At 32.8% G+C, this 25,495-nt stretch overlaps 1 protein-coding gene across 2 annotated transcripts in view; it reads left to right on the top strand.

Annotated features, from left to right (window-relative positions):
- Positions 1 to 24,841, top strand: part of KIFAP3 (kinesin associated protein 3) — a 141,523-nt gene extending 116,682 nt beyond the window's left edge. Inside the window, exons 20-21 of one of the 2 annotated variants that reach the window (XM_063104397.1) lie at positions 18,956 to 19,024; positions 23,213 to 23,299. In XM_063104397.1, coding sequence (XP_062960467.1) covers positions 18,956 to 19,001 — 46 coding nt within the window. In that variant the 3' untranslated portion in view covers positions 19,002 to 19,024; positions 23,213 to 23,299. Of the gene's footprint in view, positions 1 to 18,955; positions 19,025 to 23,212 lie in introns of both variants that reach the window. The other variant, XM_063104396.1, reaches the window with a different exon arrangement.
- The last annotated feature ends 654 nt before the right edge of the window (positions 24,842 to 25,495 follow it).

The following is a 25,495-nucleotide window of genomic DNA, read 5'->3' as shown; positions in this document are numbered from 1 at the left end:
CTTTGTTGTTATTTCAACATTTCAGTTTGAGTGGATTCATGTAAAGTGGATGATCCCAAGTTCCTGCAAGGTAAAGAATAAATTGCTATTTTGTTCGACACAAGGAGTTTTTTATTTGTTCAAAGAAAAATTCTTCATTTCTTCCTAAAATGACAGTTTATTAATAGGACAAATGTGTTAAAATCTGAGAAAGTAAGCCAGATTTAGAGAAGTGTTTAAACAGTTCAAATTGGTATTTTTCTTAAAATTCAAGTCAGTGGGTCCTTCTTAACCTAATGCCTGCATTTTTGTAACGTAGCAAAGCAGTTTAATTGAAAACAGTGAAAACTGTTAAACTCATCTATCCCATTCTTCAAGAGAGACTGGATGTTTGATAAAATAGGTACTGGCATTTGGACAGCGAATCCTGGGTTTTAGACACGTGTCACTATCGGTTTGAACCACTTGGCGCCAGGATTTCCCGACATTTAGAGCTAATGCAAAATGCATTAGGGCTCCAGGGTATTAGCTATGGAGTTGCCAATCCCAGAGCGTCAAATGTAAATCTTCCCCTCCCCAAATCTGAACTGGTGTTAGAAAGTGAAGTGGAACTTGCTATTGAAGCTAATTAAAAATAATAGGAGCAAGACTAGCATTTTTTCCTGTTATATACCATGTATCCACACCATATTTTTGGGCCGTTTTTTTATTATAACTCTTACTTTTCAAGACTAACAAGAACCTCATGTTAAGAATATTTTTAAACTGCTTCCAGCTTTTACAAATCAGTTTTTGTTGCAGTAAAAATGGTCCATTTTTCTTTTATAGGAATCCAATTTTCATAAACTGGAAAAAAAATTGCAGGACTGCTTAGGTTTCCTTGGGGCTTTGAAAAATATTTTTCAGAGAGCCTGGAGTTCTTTGTGGTTGGCACAGTGATGTCATTTACTGACCATTTCGCTGGAGTCAAAAATGAACTAGATGTGTGCATTATCTGAGCCATCTGATTCTTACACTTTCATTTTCTGTGTGTGTCATAGCCTGCTTCTTTTTTTTTTCTTTCTTTGAATACGTTAATATTAACTTTTTTTGCGTTATGTGCATTAAATATTACAAATACCTTTTATGTTTATATACCTTTTAATATTATATACCTTTTATTCTAGTCTTTCTACTTTATTTTTTTTCAAACATTAAGTCACAGTTGAAGTGTTAGTTGCACTTAAAAATATCATACTGAATAGAACTCACAGTTTTTTTAAATATGAGAAATAATCTCTTATCCAAAGTTTTAAATATATGATTTTTCCTAAGAGTAGGATTCTATGTGTAAAAATTAGATTACTTCTTTACCTGTAAGGCCACCTTAATTTATTCAGCTATTTTGTTTACTCAGTTTTTCATTTGAGAAAAGCAACCTCAAAATTGTATATGCCTACAAAATCCCTTCTTTGATAAGTCCTTTATCAATTTTTAATTGATCACCTAAAATATTTCATTTCTCCTAATAATTTAAGTTTTAGTAAACTTCATTACCTTCAGCATAAAACACGAGCCTTAAATTGTTCACTTCCTTTAATTCCATAACTTCATTTCTAAGAATTTATCCTTATAAAATAATCAGAGATAAAAATAAAGACTGAATTAAGAAGTTATTATATGTCAAAAAAATAGATACACTGAGTATACTGAGGTACACTTATCTGTGGAATGAAGTTTTTTTCAACACCTACTTTTGTGTCCCAAGATTTTGTCCATATGTTAGATTATATTACACTGATGTTCTGTTTCAAGTATACCCTATATATGGTCAAAATAGATAAATTTAGCAATAGATACTCAACTTACATAAAATTCTTCATTTTAATAAAGATTGACCCCAGAGACCTTTGAATTCACTTCTTCTTTAATTGAAAATTTTTTTTCTAAGAATGTTATTCACATTTTATGTTTTGATAGCATAAAATTGGATATACCACTGCCACATCTGTAATTCTGGTAATTGAAAGTAAACATTATGGTTAAGAATATGTGATCATTCCATTTATATTTATTTGCATATTTACAAACATTGTAACAGATTTATTGATTTACTCAACATGTAAACATATTTTCATTCTAAGACAAGCCTGTTATTAAGCAACATATAATATTAAAAAAACAAAAATTCATTGAATGTCTTATATATGCAAGTTACTGTTATATATTTTATTTACTCTTAGTTCTTTACATGCACATTTGCATAGGTCCCTCCTACCTGTTCTTGCCTTGGTCTAGGTTGGGAGGTATTCAAGAGTTGCTTCTCAGTTTAAATAGAATTTTGTTAAATCATGATTAAAACACATACAGTAGAATCTCTTTATAGTGAGAGCGGGGTTGGGTAACAAGACAATATCCTGTTTACTTTAAAACGTTGCTCTGTTTCAGGCAAGGTATATAATTTGATCTAAAAATGTAGAGATATGTGCACATTTTTATTATAAATTATATTCAGTTAACCAAATGACATTATTTTTAATATATGTAAACATTTATTTCAAGCTTAGTAATAAATGCTATACCTAGGTATAACCAATAGAAATAATTTTCAGTTCCTCCTACCTTTATCGGTATTAATGAAGCAGAAATGTATGGTAAAATTTCTTGAAATGAATAAAACTGTTTATGAGAAATAATACTCTATGGCAAGTAAAATTATACCTAAGGTAATGAAATGGTCATTTTACTTCTAAACTTGTGGGTTGGTTAAAACAGGAGAACAAAATTGACAACAGCTATGTAACAACACAGTTCTGATGAGAAATCAAACCAATACAAATAAGTTTTTTACACTATGAGACTCTTGCTCTAACACAATCCTTACGTAAAATCTCATCTTTCTTTTCTGAGTTCTCTTATAGCAATTCTACCAATTACTTTTTTATGTATTTAAGAAGATGGAATATCTTAGGACCCTTCGAAAAATTTCAAAGAATAAAATGTTTAAGACATTTTTTAGTCTAAATCTAACTATACAAAGACTGATAACTTGCATTTATCTAGCATTTATATCTTCGTGTACCTCATTTGATCTTCAATAAGCGTAGGGCAAAGAGTAGTACTGTCCCTGTTTTAAGAATGTGGAAATTAAGATTCAGAGTTTTTTAAGCAACTAGCGTAGAACCAAGTAGCTAATAAATAGTGAAGCCTTTAAGCTTGGTAAGAGCCAGCACTCTTATTACACATTGCCACCTCCAAATGACAAATAGTCTATCAGTGAACTGTGCTTTGGGGGGTTGAGTAAAAGTTATTAAAAATTGAGTAAGATATGTGTAGGTTTTGTAGTGCAACAAAACATATTGTTTACCTATTTTGCTTTAATACATTGAACATGGTTTACTACAAATTTGCGCACCAAATTTGCTTGGAGGCAAGCTGCTAAGAGTTTATTAACACATTAAGTAATTAGTTCACTACCTTTAAATTCTCTTAAGTGATTAGTTCACTGAGTTCTCTGCAGATTAGATCCATTTATATAAAAAAAAAGAAATGAAATGTGTAGAATAGTCTCAGTCTGGCAGGATAAATGCCTCATGCAAATCATGTATTCACCTAATTAACCAGTGTAAATATTAGTGGACATGATGCTATTATTTTATGCCTATAAATGTGTCCTAATGGGTTTATTATATATTAGTCTTATTTCTCTTATTTGTTTAGACTTTTTATAGAGACAGCTTCCTTCAAGCCTTGAAAAGGCAGGGAAATTCAGTTCCACTGCTTGGACACTAATGATTTGCATTTCCCAATGAGAATTGAATTAGGTTTTATTAGTAAATTGGGCCTATAACCTTTAAGGCCAGATTTTATTAGATTATCACACATCAGCATTAGCAAACTGTAAACTTTACTGAAATACAGAAATACAAGCCAAAAATCAAGGCTTAGAGTCCTGGAAACTTAGGAAGATGTTTTATACTAGAGAAATTACAGTCCTGACTTGAAAAAATATTTTAAGTGATTTACTTTCCGATGTAACTTTAGAAGCAAGAGAAGTTGGTGACAGAACTGCCTCATCAAGTTAATTTTGAACCTGGTAATCTGAGCAAAAGTTTTAGAAGCATCCACATTAGCTGTATATAAAACCCAAAGATGCTTGCAAAGAAAACCAAATTTATTATCACATTATTAGGACAAGAAATTTAGCTTAGTTAAGTCTCTAAATTAAGAAAGTAATCTGAATATTACTGGATCCTATAAAAATGTTAACACATCAATTATGGTGTAGTTTTGTACTAGGAGAAATGGCATGGGAATTAATCCAGTCAAGCCTGGGAAGTTAATTATATCACCACCATTTAAGAATGATTGTCTAGTGTTAAAGTTCATACATTTTTTACATGTATTAATTACATTTTTGTTAGCTGTACAGATGTAAAAATTAGTTGTAGGTTTAAATAGAAAGTCTTTAAGCAAAGATGACTGCACTTACAACCTATTTGACCTAGGAAATGCTATTATTTTAAAAAATTAAATTTTTTAAAGGAATAAAGTACAAGTTATCAATAAGGCTTATTCATATTCTGAATGAGAATAACAAAATTGTATGCAATTAGTTGATAAGCACCACCATCCCCTCCAAAACAATAACAGGGAGAAGTAGAGCATGTCCTCTTTTATTTCCTTCAGGTCTGGATTCAATGACAGTGAGCTTACTCCTTAACTCAGGGATTATTTTCTAATTTAAGGTAGATTTATTCTAGCCCATCTGTGTTTTGATTGGTTTAACAATGTTATTTAAGTATTTACGAACATTTAAAATTTTCTTATATTAGAAATATTAAACTAATTTTTAAAAATTTCTTTAAAACCAGCTGAAACCTAGGGTCTATAGGTTTTTGAATATAATATTAATTAATCCCCATATTGTCCATATTGCGCATAGTTCTTCCAGATGTGCTCTTACAAATAGCTCACTCCTCAGATATGAGCCATATGGGCTCTGTAAACTGATTTGCACTTATTTCGAATAGGAATTGTACAGATTGTAGATAAATTATTAAAGTAAATTTATATTGCCAAATAAATCTAAGAGTATAATATTAAGCTGTAGTAAATGAGAAAGGAATGTGCAAACGAAGACCTACCTGCTTTAATAAGTTTAGTCGTTACCCTCTCAATTTCCAGGAAAGGAAAAGAAGTTTTTTTTGTTGTTATGTTTTTAAAAAGGGGAGGCGGGAGGGAGGGGGGTTGTCTATAAAACTGCTTACAGAAGTATCTAAGACAAAAACAAGGAAATATAATGTTCTAAATTCAGCCAGCCCAAACCACTTGAGCTGCTATGACAGCTCATAAAACTGAGAGTAGTTTTTAAATGGGCTCTGTTTTACATTGCCAAAGTGAATTTTCCTTGCAGGAAGTAGCCAGAGGGTTTATTTAGTTTCCCGTCCACGGCTTTGATCTTTCTGTACTGTCACATCTCAGGTTACATAGCCCTTTTTCACTGCAGTAAATCTGCAACAGTTAATGAGAATAAAATTTCCTCCTTCTTACTGATCGCATGTTGTTAAATGCCAAACCATAGCCAACTGCATGTTTGCAGAATTTCTGCTAGGATGTATGAAAACAGTGCAATCAGTTTAATCTTGTTGTCTTCGTAATTCATTTTATTGGGCTTTCTTCCTTTTCAAGTGACCTACTTTTTCAAGTCAAGTGGTTGCAAGGCCAAACCTGGAAGAAAGGTTTAGCATGTTTAATAAACTAAGAGGAGAAGGTGTACATGGGGGGTGGGAAGGGCTGATAGACGTGCATGTATACTACCATTAAGATTCAAATAAGTTTTATTTCAATGCTTTTAAAAGACCAAGCCTTTCTCCTCAAATAAAATAAACTGGTTTGTTATTTCTTTGGTTGTGTTGTATGTTTAGTTTCAACATAAATTTGTACTTAATGAGTTTATTTAATGAGTCAGAACATTATTTTTCACTTTTGATTACAGATAACATACTGTAGTGTTTAAGGGAATTTTAAAGTTTTCAGAAAGCTTGATCTCCACATTAGAAGAGCTACTCTTAGAGTAAAAATAACATTGTTATTAACATCCACTGATCAATCTTATCAAATGGGTCCTTACACATAGAGAAAATATAAATATTTGTTGAATAAATCAATGGAATTTCAAAATTACATTTATGCAAGCTGAATTTTATACATTAATATATGCATCTTCATAGTGAAGTACAATAAAATTTCATACTTCTTTGTTTTCTTTTTTGTTCCAAAGAAACCTCTCAGTTGAGGCATTAATTAGTTGATTCAGTTAATATATGTTAAACTCATTTTTCACTTACACCTTTTATCCTCCTTTTCTTTTTTGCAACACTTCTAAGTAAATGGGAACATAAGCAGAAAGGATTCGGACCCCTACCTTTCCTTTGTACTGCCTTATTTTGTGGTTGACATCTGGAGTTTAGCAACTTCTTGTCTCTGTCAAGAAATTCAACCTCAAAAATCTATTTTGGGTGATAGCCATTGATATATTTTATTATATAAATTTATATGGATATTTACATATACATATATGAAATGTTATAAAACATATAAGGGAAAGAAATCAGTTTCAGTTTCTCAGCATTGAAGTCACAGTTACTGTTATAGCCATTTGATTTCACAGAATAAATTATTTCCATTCTCATAAAAATCAAAATGTTGGGATAAATCGATAGCATATAATACCATTCAGTGATTTAGATAACTATCATAAAAGCCATAACTAAGAGTGTATTGAGAACTTAGAAGAATATTTCTAAACTGGGAACAGTAAAATCAGATTTCCTGATAAAATAGAGGATCCCCTTTTGGGAAAGTGCCAGTTGTTAGTTACCCCAATAAGAAAGGAGGGTAAGAAAGAGGAGTGGCTTGAACATTTTAAGCAGCACTCACCTAGATCTTTTCAGAAGGTTATTAGTTATAATGTAGAAATGTTGAACTTTAAAATTGTAGCTGTGCCCTTAGAATTACTGTTTTTAAATAGTCTGTATCTACTGAAACTGTAACATCATAGTTTGCATGTGAAAAACACAGAATTTTAGACTGTGTCTGGGGCCCTATTCTATAGATTGCTTCTTTCTCTGCAACTTTAAATCCATCCAAAATTCTGGACTTAAAAGTCCACAGAAAATTTCTGCTCAAAGTAAACATTAAATTTTTTCACTTTTTGTTGTTCTTTTAACAAACCATAAATCTTAAACAAGCAAAATTGCCCGAAAGATTTCGTTTTTGGAACATAAACAGTCCAGTACAATTTTAAATGAAATTACTGGAAAGGAATAGAAACAACGCAGGCTTCAATGCCATACAGACTTAATCTTTATGCTAATTGTAGTATTTGGAATGTTACTCTCTTAATGGCTTCAAATCTGTCTACAATCTGAATATGTTGATTAATAATGATGATAATATTTATTAAAATATATTTAGTGAAGGCCAGGCAATATGCTAATTGCTGTTTATAACATCGCTTATCTAATTTAATCTTCATAACAGCTGAGGGAAGGAGACATGATTATTAAGAAAACTTAAGCCAACTTGCCCAAGATTATCTCCCACTACCCAATCCATAAACTACTCCTATTTTAACTCACCTTTCTTTTTTTTTTTTTTTTTTTTTGTTCTGTTACAATGAAGATAGTGTCTTTTTTTCAAAGCTTAGTCAGTCCATTTTTACTATGGACCCCATCTCTTCTTGCCTCCTCAAAGACTTCTTCCGTGCCATCACTCCTTTCTTCTCTACTGGATCATTTTTGTCAGCGTACAAACACGATTTGGAATCTCCAAAGTTAAACTGTCTTTTTCCCCCTATCACCTTCCTACTACTACTACTGCCCATTTCTCACTTTCCATCATGCAAAACTTCTCAAAAGACTCCCATTCACTCTTCAATTTCTCCAGTCTTGCGAAAATCATCAGCAATCTTCATATTGCCAAATCCAATGGACTGTTCTTATCTTTAACTCTCAATTGTGTTCAACACAGTTTTCCAGGTCCCGCTTTTTGAAATTCCGTTCTTTCAGCTCTCAAGACATGCATTTTTTCTGATTTTGCTCCCAAGCCCAATGTTCTTTGGTGGCAGTTCTCCCTGTTTCCACCTTTAAATGCTTGTTTCTTCAGGGCTATTGTTCTGTATCCATACCCTATTTTGAGGGGCCTCTTTTCTGTGTATACCCACTACCTACAGGATTTCACCTGAATCTTATGATTTTAAATACTGTATGTAAGCTTGTATTTCTAGCTGAGACTTCTCTGAGCACCATCCTTATCCTTCTGGCTATTTGACACATCCAATTGAATGTTTAATAAAATTTGACCTAAGATATTTTCAGCTTACTTATAGATGCTGCTCTACTTATGATGGGGTTACACCCAATCAACCTATCATAAGTCAAAAATATTATAAGTCAAAGTGTATTCACTACTCCAGTAAACCCATTGTAAAGTGAAAAAAACATGAATCAAATCATCATTAAGTCCAGATGCTGCTCGACTTACAATGGGGTTATGTCCCCATAAAACCCTTGTAAAAGTTCAAAAATTCTAAGTCAAACCATTCAAAGTCAGGGACCATTTGTGTGCTGTTGGGGTTTTTTGTTGTTGCTGTTATTTCCAAAAAATACTTTTAACTTAAAGTTTCTGTGATAACAACTGAAATTAACTTCATAGAATGTAAAATAAAGATATAATCAAGATAAAAAGAAGCATTTCATGCTTTCTTTTGACACTTAAAATTTTCTTTATTCATATTCTTTTTAGTTAACAAGCTCTTGGATGGGATCTAGGGATGTAGAGATCAGTAAGAAATAATCTCTTGTTCTTTAAGAAGCTTATGGTTCAAGGTCAAAATATAATTTCTTTAGATGAGTTAAAGCATCCTATTATTCTTTATTTCAACTTTCTTTTTTTGGAAATATTTAAAAGCAACAGTATTAGCAGGCTTAGAAATGGAATTGATACTAAGTACAGTGTCAGTATTTGGACATCAATGGTCTTTTACCTGTTTCTGCCCACTTTCATATTATTGCCACATCTATAGTAAAATACATATATGAGGGTACTTCAAAAAGTTCGTGGAAAGATTTTTATTATTTTTAATTCTGTTTTTCTATTAACTTTTTGAAGTACCCTTGTAAACAAGTGTGCATGTGTGTGTGTACATATTCTACTTCCAATATAATAAACATCTTAAACATTCTGAATTGTCGTTAATTTTTAGAGGAAACAATTAATGATCTTTAGAAAACAATGCTACATAATCTTAAATAATAAATTTCCCCCCACCCCCTTTTATTGAAGAACATACTATTGGGAATGTTGTCATTCATCAACTTCTGTTACAATAGCACGTTTTCTGTATTTTCTTACAAGAAAAGAATCTACTTAGATAATGTGAACTTTTTTAGAAAACAGTAAATAGATTCAGATTTTAAGGCATTTTGAACTAAGAGTACATTATTTGACAAAGTATCACATTATTATTGAAATGCAACTTTCTCAATTAAATGGGCTATTTAATAAAACATTGTACTTTGATGGCTTATAATTCACTAGAGTTTAGTTACTTCATTATACAGTAAGCAGTTTGGAAGGATTAATCCAGGCTTTGGATTTAAAGATATTTCCTTTGTGGCTTTGGATTAGAGATACTGCCTGTTGAGAAACACATCAATAACCTACAAAATGTAATTTGAATAGTTGTGAGGTTTAGGGACAGCAATTGTATCAAGAAGTTTTATGTAAGCGTTTGTTTTCTGTGCCTTCTATATCATGGGCGAAAGGTTTACTGAGTAGAAACTGACTTTTCATTTTACATATATAGACCAGGTACATACGTACACACACACACACACACACACACACACACACACACACACTCCCAAGGGAACAAGTGACAAAATATTTTAGTTTTTGAACTTCTTTTAATACTGATATCATAGCTATTGAAAAATTCTTTAAACTTTTTATTGGAAGAGTTTTAGATTAAAAAGGATTTACTAAAATGCATCCTGTTTATTTTCTCTTTTTAAAAAAAGAAAGTTAATAAACCTCCACTGGTGGTTATTTGAAAATGGAGGAGATGTCCGGAGTTAGGAGGATTAATTATGGACTATAATCTTGTAGAATTTACCTGTAGGAATTTTAGGCCACCATGCAGTCTTTCAATAGTATCCCAAATCGCTTGGTAATCTCACAATTGCTTAGTGCCTCCATGAATTAGAATTCAGACCAACTTCAAAGAGACAAGTGTGGCACTCTGTAATAGAATTTTTTTTTAAATGCTACTTAGTATTTGAGAAGAATGATTAGTAATTTTCTAAACTTTATACTTCTATTATTAAAGTTAATTATGGGTAATGTAAAATCTGTATATGTCTATGTTGGTTTTGAAGTAGAAGCTACATATTTCTGTGGTCTCATTTCAAACTAGCAGAGCACAATCAACAAGTGTTTTCTTGTGCCCTTTGATCAAGTTAAAGATCTTAAATACATAGTCCTTTGAATACACTTAAGGACATAATCAATGATTTCCTTAGTATCTTCACTTTTGTGGACATAAGTCAGCATTCTATCTCAAGTAATAATGACATATTTATAACTATTTTAAGCCTATTTCCTTTGCTTAGCTTTAGAAGAAATTATATCTAAAGTTGACACATCCCACTTTTTCAGAAATTCTTTCCATTTCAGGTTTTTCCAGCCAAAAACAAACCACCTTCCTATTGACCTGTTAAAATTTGACTATTAAAAGACAAAGCAATCTTAAAAAGGAACCCAGATTGTGTGGACAGTATCAAGTGGCTAATTTAGAGCCCCTCATATATGAAAGGATAGAAGGAGGTTTCTATGAACATAGTTAGGCAAGTAAATTTTTAAATTGCATCTGTAACTTAAAAATTACATCTTTTCAAGTTGACACAAGGAGTCCCATAAAGTTATATTTACATAGATATTCAAACTTCACACTGAGATCTCTTTTGGGGTGATAAATAAGCAGGAATTCTTAAAAGTCTCAAAAAATTTTTTAAAGAAGATTTCTGGGTTTTAAGGCCTTTATAAATATTGGACTATTGTGATTTACTTCATTCTCTGTATATACTCAGGTGAAAAAAGAAACTATTACAGTTTCTTACAGTTGCATCTTGCCATTTTTCCCCCAAAGTGTGGGGGAAGGAGGTACTGTTTGTCATCAGCAAGTAGGTACCATAGTTATTTTAAATTGAATCAATTTGTTCCTTGTTCTGCACACTGGAAATAACTATATAGAAATACCTATATGCTAGTTTGGAATACTGCCTAAAACCCAGATAATCTCAAATATGCATGGTACATTCCCATCTCCCTGAAGAATTCTCATAGCCACTCACCTTTGCTCCATCCCAGATTGTCAGGGTGGCACAACCCCAAAGACAAAGAACATCACAGAATGAAATTCTGTACCCTAAATATTTTCTTGACCTGTGCACTTTTCCAAGCGAAGCCAACACTAGCACTAGAGAATTTCCCAGTTTGTTTCATTCCTAAAGGTTTTATATCATTTGCATCAATCATGACATAGAATCTGAAGGGTTTTGATTAAATAACTTGTTTATACAAGCAGTCCAGTCTCTCTATGGTCAAAGGAAGATATGATTGGTCGTGGCATTATTTTAGTGCAACAACAATTAGTATGCCTATGTAGGTATAAATCTCTATGAATTATGTAAGAGCCCTGCAAAGTCAGACAGAATGCAGTGTAAGAAGCATGCCAAGTAAGACAGAGTATCTCTTAACTGCCTAGATTGGATGACAGGAGCCAGAATTTCCTACGCAATTTTAGGGAAGGCGTGATCATTTTCCTATATCATAACAATAACTCCACCAAGTATATACTATTCTTGAAAGAGACTTGGAAATATAATAATCTCAAGACATAGAGGTGTTAAAAGGAATAGGCATTATTCTTATTTTACAAAGAAAAATCAGGGCAAAGAAAGTTAGTTAAAGATTGAAACAGGTTATATTAGTAGAAACAGAAATCTCATCCAGATATTCTAGTTTTGAGTTTATTTCACCCCACTAACTTTAATAAAATTCAGGAGTTGTTGATAAGCTCATAGTTTTGCTGAATTTAATAAACTTAACTGCCAGTCCTTAACTTAAAGGAGAAAATGCCCATTATACACCAATGATAAAGAAAAGAAAAAAAGTATAGTGTTTTCTTATGCCACTTCAAAAATAATTTAAAATATGGCAGTAGGGTGCAAATCAGAAAAGCAATTGTTAGAATCATATACTTCTACATTCCCGTCTATACTGAATTTGCTTGAGACATAGTGTGTTCCCAAAGGGTTCTCTATTCTTTGAAGATGGTATAGAAATACCTTGTTTTATCATCAGAAGACTCGTAATCTAACAATCTCTAAACAGCCATAGACCTAAGCAGAAAGTGAATTTGCCTTTTTTTTTTAATAGACCCATAATGTAACAGTTAAATATATTCTTAAAGACCAAGAAAGCTTATGAGCTAAAAATAGAGATTTACTTTGGAATTTGTTCTTCTAGTTTTAAATGCAGTGCTGATGTATCAGACAGTATTCTGAGATCCTAAATGCTGTAGAGGACACTAAATAACTGTGAAATATTTATCTGACCTGTATTATTACTAAAATTACTGAATTAGTGGCTACAAAGTATCACATAACACTGCCTAATCTATCGATCTTTAGAAATAGCCTAAGACAAAGTAATGCCTTCTTTTTTTTTGTATATTGGCAATCATAAATGTATTTAGAATACAATTTTTAAACTTTCATTCTTAGCTATTTAAAAATGCACTAATATAATAAATATGCATTTATTATGTATTTTAATATAGTTTCTATTATCCATATCTTTTTTTCCCTCGGTTTTGGAAAACTATTACTTTGTTTGATTTAGCTACCCAAAAAAGTCTTTTCTTATCAACCTCTGCTTGATTTTTATCAGCCAGACATAATCTGTCTATTATTTAACCCCCAAAAATATTGAGACGAATGAATGTGTAGGTAATGATATAAATTGGAAACTTTTCATTAAGCATCTTACATTTGATACGATTTTCAAGATTTTTTTAAGACAAACATTTTTCCAACTCTTATGTAAGGTAGTAAAAGAAAATGAAAAGTTTCAAAACTATGCCAGAATATTCCCAAAGTGTATTATTTATTTAAGGACTTTTGAGACATGAGTTTTAACAGAACCTTAAGATTAATTTTTCACTCAAGAGAGACTGGTAATATGACAGTCAGGGTAACATGCATGTTAGATGGTCATATTACCTCTTTGATTTTGTTCATATGTCAGATTTCTATCTGTTTTATAAAGAAAATTGGGGAGTTGATAATAGCCCATTTTGTATAGTACTCTTGATAATTTTAGATTCTATTCCATATCTTGAACTTGTTCATTTCGATGGTGCATCATTTCAGGATTCTGGTTGGGTTACTAAAGTTCATTATTCATATTTTTACCAGTTTGTCCAGCTAAAGAGATTTTAGTACTAGCATTAACTCCTGAATTGTGTTTGAAGTGTTAGACTTTACAGCATGTTTAGTTTCTTTTCATTTCTTATTAGTATTTTTCAGTACTTAATAGTCTCCTGCCCCCACCTCCAACAAGAACTCTCCTCTCTGTTCAACATCAGAAACATTTTCCTTTTTGGCATGTACTTTCTAGTTCCCCAAGCAGTATAAGCAAATTGGAAAGTTCAGCTGTCATTCTTGGAAGGTCATAGATCACACTAGCAGCCTGAGTAATCCAAGAGGTTTTAAGTATCATAGCATTTAGTTTAAAGTGAAATTTGCTCTGACAGGGCTGGCAGACCAATAGGAAAAAGAAATATTTGTGCTTGGAGAAGTGCATGTGTAGAGACCAAGAGCATAACTGATGGCTGGAAGTGATTTCAGTCTAAAAAAACAAATCATTAAGAGAGTGCATAGGGGTAAAATACACAGTTCATATTTTAAAGAGCCTCAAAATGAACCAGCAACGAAGGTTAGCATTACATAGTAATTAGTTGTGGTGTTCAGGCTTTAACTCACTCAGTACCAGACAGTACGGCTAAACTATCACTGAGAAAACATTGCTACTTACATGATATTCTCTACTTTAAGCCTACAGCAGTAATTTCTGTACCTTAAAAACCAAGGTATTATGACAGATTATATAAATGTTAAACCAGTAACAGACAAACAATTATTTAAAAGAGGTGCTAATGACTCAGTTTATTAGCCCAGGAGTTATTTAAGCTGCTCAGTAAATTCCCTTAACGTTTGATGGTGTGAAATGAGGCAGTGCCTGATATTATAGAACTGCCAATTTCAAGAAGTCCTTGTACTTAATTGAAGAAATGTAGGATAAAGATGAATAGATGGTATATCTTCATAAAAAGATTGCTATAAAAAGTCTGAGTCCATTATAGCTCTGAGTAAATATTCATTTCAGTTTGACAATCACATCTGACAACTTCCATTAGGCACCTATTATTTTTCTGTTAATAGCTACAAATAAAGAGAAATAAAATATCTTTTAATGGCTCCAGTTATTTCTTTCAAGTCATTGTTCTCTTCAAGAAATACAGTTTTGAGTTACAGGAATATGAGTTTTATAATTTTTTCCCATGAATGTGCAAAGCAGATAAGTAAAAGAAAAATGGAAAGGACTTCCAGCAAGATGATAGACTGAGGTAACTTGAAAGGGCCCCCTCCTATATAGAGATATGTAGAAGGGGAGGCTGGCTTGTTAGTTCAGTTGGTTACTGTGCGGCCTTATAACACCAAGGTCAAGGTTTTGGAGCCCCTTACTGCGAGCAGCCAAACCCCCCCCCCAAAAAATGGTAGGCAGAATGTAACAAAAACTTACAATATATGACCAAGTTCACACGAAAGATAGGGAGCACCCCAGGTGCCAAAAAACATAAATAAGAACCATCCACAAGATATTGAACTAGGTGTAATAATATGGTATGGGAAAATAGAACTGAATTCTCTACATAAAACCTGGAACTTTAAAGGGCTGCCTTTTTCTTATCAGTTGAAGAGAGGACTAGATGATTTTAATTCATCAGTTTAGAGAAGTAGCCAAAACTTATCTTCCACCCCAAGGCCCTAGGTAGTGGAGGTAAATACTCACCCATGAGAAACAGAAACCACAAGCTTGTTTTGTGTACATCAGTGGGTTCAGAATTTATACTGTGCATCTAATTCAGGGAACCCCAAGTAAAGAAATGATCATTCAGATTGTTTCAGGACAGTGAAACCCACAGGGGCCTGATACAATATAAACAAATACAGAACCTCTCTGTAGAAATATTTCCATAGTTCAAGGGCCAACAGACAGGATAACAGACCAAAAGACCTGAAGTTGAACGCACAGTAAAAATTACAAAGCACATTCAGAAAGGACTGTCACGAAGGAGAATCATCAGATACAACAGCAAGAGTGTTAGGACACCCAAGAACTAGATTTAATAGAAAAATCTCAATGAGAGTGTAAAATATAAAAAGTGAATTAAAAGGAATAGAAAACAATGCAGTGATAATATAGTTTGAAAAAGTACCAACTATAACATCTCCGCATAAAAAAATATTTTTAAAATAGACTCTGGAGATGGGTTAAACAACAGATTAAGATATGTAAGAAGAGGTATAAATTGAATGAGATTAGAGGAGAGTATTTGAAATATAATTTCTTTGCCATTTGGAATAAATCAATTACTATTTTACACATGCTCCCTCCATCATTAGTACAAATTAGCTTTATCTCAAGCATCTGAGTGTACTAACTAAATTGAAAGAATCTGTCCCCAAGGTGGTGTTTGCCCCCTTAGAACTGACAGATGTCCTTTAATAAAATTTTTTTAATAAACTCCAGATGAGTACTTTACAGTCTCCCACTACTCATACAGTTTGCCCATGATTTTTAGAAAAATATTACTTAGTTTGATTTCACAAAAAAATATGATTCTCTTAAAATGTTTTAGCCATGTATTATCATAATGAAAGGAAAATTTATAATTATGCGTATAAAAGATTAAAAGAAAACTAAATGGAAAACAACAGTTAAACTTGATATATATTGATGAAACTCAGTAAAAGACTGCTTAACTGTGCTTTGGGATTTCATTTTCTCAATAATACAAAGGTTGAAGTCCAAAACAATGAGTAATACAATTACAATGAGTAATACCTTTGATCAACCTAAAATATATATTACATATAAATTTATAGAAATAAGAGGCCATCGATAACAATTCAATGAAAATTTTAGAAGTTTTGCCATAATAACAGTACTTTAACATGCACATGGATTACATTGTTCAGTGTCCAAAATGATTCGTATTTATTTTCTTAGGCCTCCACAGTCTTAAAATGTTTTGTGTATAACTGATATACCTCTAACTAAATTATTTCACATTTATAAAATGAAGACACTGATACCTGAGAAAACAATGGAAACCACGTTTTATCAATGTTAAATATGCTGAGAAGTTTAAATTTGATAATCCTTGCTTCAAAACGTTAATTACATGATATTCAGTGGTAAGACAAGCTCTCCATCTAGTGGTTGGTCTACAAATCGCAAACATTTAGCTCTTGATTTAATAATAACGTGTATCATTTTACAAATAGAACACAGTGGTAGCCTCTTAGTTATTTGATGAAACACAAATACTCCCATACTAAAGGGGCGAAAATTGTATCATACCAATTAATCACAACCTGTAATATTTTCAGCCAATTTTGAAATTCTTCCGCTTCATTCTCAGTACCCAAGTAGTAAAGGTGTAACTAAAAAAAAACCATTTCAAAAGAGAAAAGATAACATTCTTTGTTGTGAGATGTAGCATATTTAATCATTGTTTTTTCTGCCATTACTTCTCCATTTGGACAGCTACAATAGTCTCCAAGACGTTCTCCATGCTCTTGCCTCCCAACCTCCTTTCCTACCACAGTTATCTTTCTAAAACAGAGAATTATGATGTTCTCTTTCTTAAAAACCATTGACAACTCCTCAAAAGCACATACTGTAGTTCTTAGCAGGGCATCTGAACAGCTTCAATATCTAGTCCTAACCCTCCTTTCTGGCCTTAGCTCCTGCCGCTTGCTTACATCTTAAATCTAAGACTTTAATCATAAAAAACTGCTTACTGTTCTTCAGCCCCTTCTTTCTCTTGCCCAAGCTGCTACACCATCAGGAACTTTCTCTGTTCACCTGTGAAATCCTACTTGCTTTTTAAGACTCATCCATGCATTCAAACACTTTTTGAATGCCCACTCTATGTCAAATACAGTGCTATAGCAGTTCTTGCCCTTCATGGTGCTTACATTCTGATACAGAAAGACAATAAGACATAATGACAGAAAGTGACAAATGCATTAAAATCAAAGTATTTTTGATGAAGGCTTTCTAGCCACCAAGACTCTTCTGTAGCAATGTATACATATCTCTAATAAATTCACATTATATTAAATAATTGATTCTGTAGTAGTTTATACACACACACAGACACGGGTAGTACAACATCATATTATTAGAATATTTGTTCAATGTTAGTTACCTCCAATCCTTTCAGTCAGGGATCATGTCTTATTCACCATGTCTTGTTTTTGGTTTTTTTTTTACATTGGCTCCACACACTATACTTAACACACTGAAGGGACTCAATAAATGTTTGTACTATTTGGATGGATGGATGGATGGATGGATGGATGGATGGATGGATGGATGGATGGATGGATGGATGAACAGATATACAAAGAATCACTATTACATAGACCTAAATTTCCCATGACAGATCATACTTAAGTTGAAATTAATCTGATGATCAATTTATAATCAACTTCGAAAGGAAAATAAACATGCTGATTTGGATTCTATGATTAATATATTGGAATAATTGATAAAAAGAATGAAGTATTCCAGAAAATAATTAACAAGTCATTTCATACAGTTATATAATATCCTCGGAAGTTTCCTTCCATGTTAAGTGCTTTCACTTGACAATCCCAAAAGAATTCCAGCCTTCAGTATTACCTTATGGATCACAAAGAATGGATCGTTAATAAGATTCACTATTCCCTATTTATAATGTCATTAAGGATTTTTGTCTTGGAAGAATAAAGTCCCGAAAGACAGACTAAAACTAAAAAGATGAAATTTAACTTGATAATTATAAGCGAAATTTTTATGTCTGTGTGTTTTTATACACACAGTTATATACATACATATATTCTCAATGTTAGCCAACTTTGTGATAAGGACTCCTTAAAATTTTTGTTTAATATCAATACAGTTTTAGCCTACATTAGTAGAGACTCAGAGATAGGCTCTCGGTATCTACTGTACTGGTTTCAGAGCAGTTATAAGTATCATGTTAATTTCAGCTGCTTCGATTTAGGATAAACACTAGGAAACTGAAGTGATTTTGCAGAGCAAATGATATGGTAAAGATTTGAGACCATGTCATGAGGATTAAGTAATGAGGGTTGTGAAGCAGTCATATCAAAGAATTTGACTCCTTGTCTGGTTCCAGAGGGTAATTCTAAGACTAATTGAACTGGATTTCAGATCAGTGTCAGAAAGAACTCTCCAACAGTTTGATGTATCTATAAATGGAATGAGCTGCTTTGAGAAAGTAGTGAGAACTCCATTTCTGGATGTGTTTGGAAAAAAGCTGGGTAGACCGTGTAAGGATGTGGATGAAAGTGTAGATGAGATTATTTCTAAAAATGTTTCCAAGTCAAAGATTCTATGAGCCTGTTTGGCTTGAATTTATTCTTTTTTGTGGGGGGGAAGGTAGCATCCACTAATAAATTCATTACTTGCTCTGCATTCATGATGCTGACTTAGGAATTTAAAAGAAGAAAAACACTTGTGTTTCTTTTATCTAATTTTAATACAATAATGATACTTTTCACTTACGCAGCACTTTTCATCCAAGGATTTCAAAGTGCTTTACAAATATGAACTAATTAAGCCTCACAAACAGCCAGAGGTAGGTGATTTTCTTCCCTTCCTACAGGAATGTCAACTCTGGCACAGAAATTTAATAAGAGCCTGAGTGTGCCTAGGACTCCTTACTGGCTGCCATTCCCTTGTAATGTGCTGCATGTGAAGTGTCACTTGTCATTTCCGATTTCTTTTTTCCCTCTCTGAATCATCTCAAGTTTAGAATTCTAATGAATGCTGTTAAAAATTTGCTTGAAGCCTTGTAAATATTAGAGAAAATTCAGTCTTCTGCTTGCTGAATGCTAATTAGATTTCTGAATTTATTTAAAAACAAACTCTAAATGTGGTATTATATTTGCAGTTAAATTTTAAATATAATTTTTCACTTCTAAAGAATGTCAATTTCCTTTCTTGGTACTCAAAAATCATTGCTCTTGGGACATAAATCTTAATAGATTGATTTTTTTGGCCTTACCTTTCCTAGTTATCTTTTCGCAACAAACAATTACCATTTTCTTTAGACTAGAATTACGTATTTTCAAGAAGCGATGCATTTTGGTAATTCAGAGGTCCGAAATATGTGATCGAAACATTAAGGATAAAGATTAAATGACACTAGATGACTAGTCCTGTAAAGAAAAAACAGTATATAATGGCATATGCTAATCTAAAGGAGCACACAACTTTTTATGTTGGTTAGAAGTAGCAGGAAGAGAATGTGTACAGAATATGGAGACACAATGCAGGATTGGGTTAAATTCCAATATAAATAGCCAAATATATAAACTCTTAAACAAAATGCTCACACAGGGCAAGAGCAGATGCAGCATATCACAGCTTAGTTTCCTTTAGTTCTCGGGGTCCCTAATGAGGGCATACAAGTGCCTGTGACACTGTTCAAAGTAAGTCACATCTTTCTAAATCGGGAAAGCACAATTTTTGCTGCAACACTGCCCTTTTATATTCATGGCTTCTATCCTCCTCCAGAAAAATCTATATACTTCTGTTTAAAGGAAAACTTACTATTAGGCTCTCCTGGTTTTTAACTAGACTCAGCATTAGCAAGACTACATTCTTATTCCAAGGGAGAAAGAAAAGTAAGTGTCCATGTTCCAAAAGAATGTCTTCCTCCAGGTTTTAGGATCCTGAAAGCCTAATTTCTCCATTGTATTAGAAAGTACCAAATAGGAGAGATTAAAGAAGTAAACTATTCTGTGTCAGAGTGAATTTCTGAATGTTAATTAAAAACATATTAATTGTATGAATATAGTTTATCTTTCATAATACAAAAGGACCTAGGACCTATGTCAAAGTACCATCCAAACTGGTCATAATGTTTTAAATATTTTTCTCTTTAAGCATGTATCTGTGATACGTGATGGATAATTCCAGAAAAGCTTGTTTTAAGAGTCAGTTTTAAATTTTCTCTGTTGAAAATTCTTCCCAAATGGAAGCTTAAAAAAAGAAGTGATGTCCTCTACACTGTAATACACAGATGCTTCTGGGTGAACTGTTAACTGCATAAAAAGAACTTTACCACAGTAGCCTAAAGACTGTACTGTTTAAGACCTGAGACTTGCAGGTTCAGAAACTCAGACTTCAAGGGCCAGACTTACTTTCATTGACTTGGGGATGCAGATTCTTGTCAACAATGTGACTGACATGTTAAAAAGGGGAAAAAATAGAATATCCATTTTTTCATTTACAATGAAAGGTACAGCCATCAGGCAGATAGGGTATTGTCTAAGTTTATTTTTCACACTGTTGGCAAGTCACATCAGAAAACAACAATCTATGCCTATTAGTCATAGAGTTCAAAAAAAGGAGAGTTATGCAATTTGATTGTGGAATGGCCTCAAACTCTGAGAATCTGTTAAGTCCCCTTCCTCAGTGAGAACAAGACTGCCAAAAAGATCAGATACTCCTAATGGTGTTTGAGGTCACCATATCGCCAAGGAATTGCTCGAGTTGCTACTACCAACACTGAAACTGGCAAGCTCCTTATTCTGTGCCAGCATGCCTGACAGACTCCCTTCTAAGGATCATCTTCTTTTAGATGGAATTACAGCAGGATTGTCATAGGTATTGCTAAATAGTATTGCTAAAAGGTCCTCTGTGAGATGTTCTGTTTTGAAGGTGTCTTTACATATTTTTTCACTGATCCACTATGTGCCTCTTTTTTCCAAATTCTTGAAAGAGATCTTGCCATAGCCCCTAGATTGAGAAACAAGGACAAAATGGAGTTTAATCTGAATCTACTGCTGTTCAGCCTAACAGGTGCTAAAAAATGTAAGGAGTCGCTGAAGACAGGAAATAAGTAGAAAGAGGAAGAAGAAACAAATTAAAATGTATAAGCTAGGCTGGTGGGATAGCTCAGCTGGTTAGAACACAGTGTTATAACACCAAGGTCAGGGGTTCAGATCCCCACACTGACCAACTGCCAAAAAAAAAATCCAAAACCTATTTAATCAACCCTTACATAATTGAGTTTTTTTTTTTAGATACATGACTATTAGTTAGACTTAGTGCTTCAGGAGAAAAGTTTTCAACAACCAGCTTCTCTAATTTTAAACTGATACAAATGTATCTTAGTTCCATTGACTCCACTTATTTCTAAAATACCTTTTAAGCTACCTCTAGAATAATATTTCCTTCCGTCACAAAATTTAATGTCTTCCCATGGAACTAAAGTAGGAAAGAGTGCTTATATTTTTACCATTTCAAAATAAAATGCAGCCATAAAAATTTTAACCAGCTTTGGGAAATTACAGACACAGAGTTTTTGATATAGAAGGAGCCCAAAAAGATTTGTCCAGGATCACACAGTACAGATGCTAACCTGAAACATATTTCAGAAATTCCATGCCCCTGAGAGGTAGATTCACATGAACAATATGTCTTATATTTTGATTCTTTACATTTACTCTTTAGTTCTAATACACACACACATATTATTTACAACCTTAACATTTCAATAGTAACTTCTACAGTATTTCAACTTAATCTCACTTTGAGTGTAAGAGGAAGTTATTGCCTATGTGAAATATATTTTTTAATCATACTGAGATTTTGCTGGTTAAGAGAAAAGTATCTTTCCATCTACTCATCTAGTGCAATCTCAAATAATCTTAAATCATTTAAATATACTTACTTTTTTCAAAGCTTACATTTCTGCATTATAAATGATTTCCTTTGATGGAAACCAAACTTACTAGCATTCACTGCATGAGCTATGCATGAGCATGTTATAGCTGCCAATTTGCTTGGCAAAATAAATAGAAGTGTACTTCAAAAAGTTCATGGAAAGATTCCTGTTGCCTTTTAATTCTATTTTTCCATGAACTTTCTGAAGTATTCTTGTATTTTGTCGTTTTTCTGAGTGTTGGATAATTCCCTGATCTTTAAAATGGTCTAAAGAACAGATTATCTTCTAAGTAATTTATTAATAGAGCAAAGGATAATTTTTTAAAGTAATAATCATAAAGTTTATCCATGTTTCAAGCTATCTTTATAACTCTGAAGGTTATCTTTGGGCTTCTATTATTTCCATAGAATAAGTTGAACCAGAATGTATAATTGTCTTGCTGTCACTCGAAATATATACTACAGTATTTAGTAATGTTTTGCACTGAGGAATCAGAAAAAGGATTTGCAGATCAAATCTGGCTAATTTTAAATTTTGTAGAGTTCTTTGTCTTGTTCTTTGAACCATAGGCTTATGGTATGATTTGGCCCTGAGTGAGAGTTCACTTCTAAAACTCAAATTGCATGTCCTTACAAATAGTAGATTCATCCTGTATCTTTATATGAAAAAGAGATCTTATTATAAACAGAAAAACTCACTTTACTACAGTTCTAATTTTATCATTCCCTAGCAATCTATCACTGATCATTGCTAGCATGTAAAGTATTTTTATATTCTGGCATAAAAGCCATATGTGAATACATTATTAAATACCAGTTTTCTGATCTGATTCTTCCCCTTTGTTTTGAACAGTACCTGCTGACAGAGGTTTCTGACATTTTTAGCACATGTGGTTAGATGTAAATATTTTATTATACACATTTTTAATGTCAATATTAACTTGAATAAAAAAGGTTAATGATGCCTAAAGAAATCATTATCGCTGCTGGGAAGAGAATCTTGGAGATGTAAAATTCCAGGCCTCTTACTTGACCTGCATTGTGGATGTGTGATGAAAAACATAGCTTATCATTACTTTTTCTCTTTTAGCCTTGGAATGGATGGCTTTAGCCAACCAGTTGGCATTCTTGGACGCCCTGCCACAGCTTATGGATTCCGCCCAGATGAACCTTACTACTATGGTTACGGATCGCGATAAAGTCATCCCTTTCCAAGTGTACTCTCAGCTTAGAAGAAGAAATCTGAGTGGGTTGGGTTAACTTTGAATCGTGGCCTAATAATGCATGTTGATACTATTGTGGGTCTGTGTTTTTTATGTTTCCATGTAGTTAGCTGCAGATTAACTCCAGCCCCTTCTGTCTTCTGTTAAGTACAGTTGATGGTGACACTGTTCATTCATCAAACCACATCTTGATGCTAGATAACATTTCCAGTGATACTCAAAAGTGAATGTTGAAAAGCTACTAGACTGAAAAGCAAACACTATGTTATGTACATTGACTAATTTAATTTCTTTTAGAAAGAAACGGTGCAAATGAATGAAAGTCACGTGTTTGTATTTAATGCGCTTCATTAGGAGTTATATGCTTATAAAGGGTGCACATGAATTTTATTTTTTCCTGCCCTTTTTTCCTATTTCTAAACTCTTGAGTATTTTATGTGATATATGCTACCTTTACAATTTATAAAGAGAACATCACCTTTTTATTTCATGCCACATGCCTGAAAGATTCCTTCCCAAAATTATTAACTATTAGTTTTCAGTTAATGATGTGGAACGTGTGCCATAAGTTATGTTATACAAGTATATGAGTATAGTCTCTTCAGAAATTTGAATTCATGTCTCTCTAACTGTAATGTAGAAAACCCGGGCTGGCTGGTTAGCTCACTTGTGAAAGCTTGTGCTGAGAACACCAAGGTCAAGAGTTCAAATCCCTGTACAGGCCAGCCACCCAAAAAAAAAAAAAAAAAAAGAAAACATACTTGAGACAACTAGTGTAAATGAAACAGGATTACTACTAGGCTTTTAACTTTTATTCTTCATTAAATTTAGAATCTAAAGTATGGAAAAACTCATTAAAAGTCTCATTGAGGAAAACTAAGAAACAGAATATTTCACTCAGGTACCCATTTCCCATTTGTTTACTTGTTTTTATTTATTTATTTATTTATTTATTTATTATTTATTTATTTTTTTTTTGACCGGTAAGGGGATCACAACCCTCTGCACAGTGTGGTCTGCACCACGCTCAGCCAGTGAGCGCACCACACCAGCCATCCCTATATAGGACCCGAACCCGCGGCCTCAGCGCCATCAGCACCGCACTCTCCCAAGGGAGCCACGGGGCCAGCCCTTGGTTTTATAAAAGATAGACTTAGGTACTAAGAAATGGAGAGACATTTTGATTAATGAGTTTTGAAAATAATTCATTAATGTTATAATATGGAAAAATTTACTGGAAAAACCAAGCAAATAAAATAACTATAATCCAGAGATAGTTCCTTGGTCACCTGCTATGGAAGAAAATATGAGGCTTCAAAGGGAATACTAGATCAAAGACAAAACTTCTGTCCTTGGATTTAAAGTCTCATTGATCTAACTACACTATCTATTTGGCTTAATTTATATTTTAAGCTTAGAATAGTAGACTGGAAGGGCCTTTGAAATAACTCAGTCCATCTACTTGTTTGAGAAACCAATCACATAAAAAATTTAAATATAATCAACAGATATTTTCTTAAATACTTGCAATTGTTAAGAAAGTATATGATGCTCCTTAGGAAATGTGAATCTAAGATATGGTTTGTGCCTTTGGACTCAACCTAATTGATCTTTCTGAAAACAGGCATTTATTTGTCTCAGTTTCTATTTTAACCATAAAATATTAAAGCTGGAAGGGGCCTTACAAGCATCCCTGCTCAACTCTCATTTTTACAGCTGAAAGAACTGTGACCAGGAGATGTTAAGTGACTTGCCCATGCTTATATATTTAGTCAGTGACAGCTGTCTCCATGCTTCCAATCCAGCAATCTCAATACTAAATCTTGCTTTATTTGTCATATATACAAAGTATAAATACATGTAAGTGACATTAATAGAAATATAAAGCAAACATTCTATGGCTTTAACTTCTCTCATACTGTTATAAACTGATTTAGGAAGAACATCCCCAATAATTCATAATATTTCCAGGGCTATGCTCACTGAGGTTTACATGCACATGCTCACTCTTCCTATATATTTTTTTCATTATTGTAGGACTTCACAAATTTAGAAATTGTCATCTTTCAACTCAGGCATGGACTGGTTTACCACTGCATTATTTATGAAGGAAAAGTTTTGCTAAAGAGATTAATAAGGAAGAATATCTA

Source organism: Cynocephalus volans, chromosome 8 (assembly GCF_027409185.1).
Source record: "Cynocephalus volans isolate mCynVol1 chromosome 8, mCynVol1.pri, whole genome shotgun sequence".
Taxonomy (NCBI): domain Eukaryota; kingdom Metazoa; phylum Chordata; class Mammalia; order Dermoptera; family Cynocephalidae; genus Cynocephalus; species Cynocephalus volans.
The sequence above is the reverse complement of the archived record's forward strand: the minus strand, read 5'-3'. Positions and strand labels throughout refer to the sequence as shown.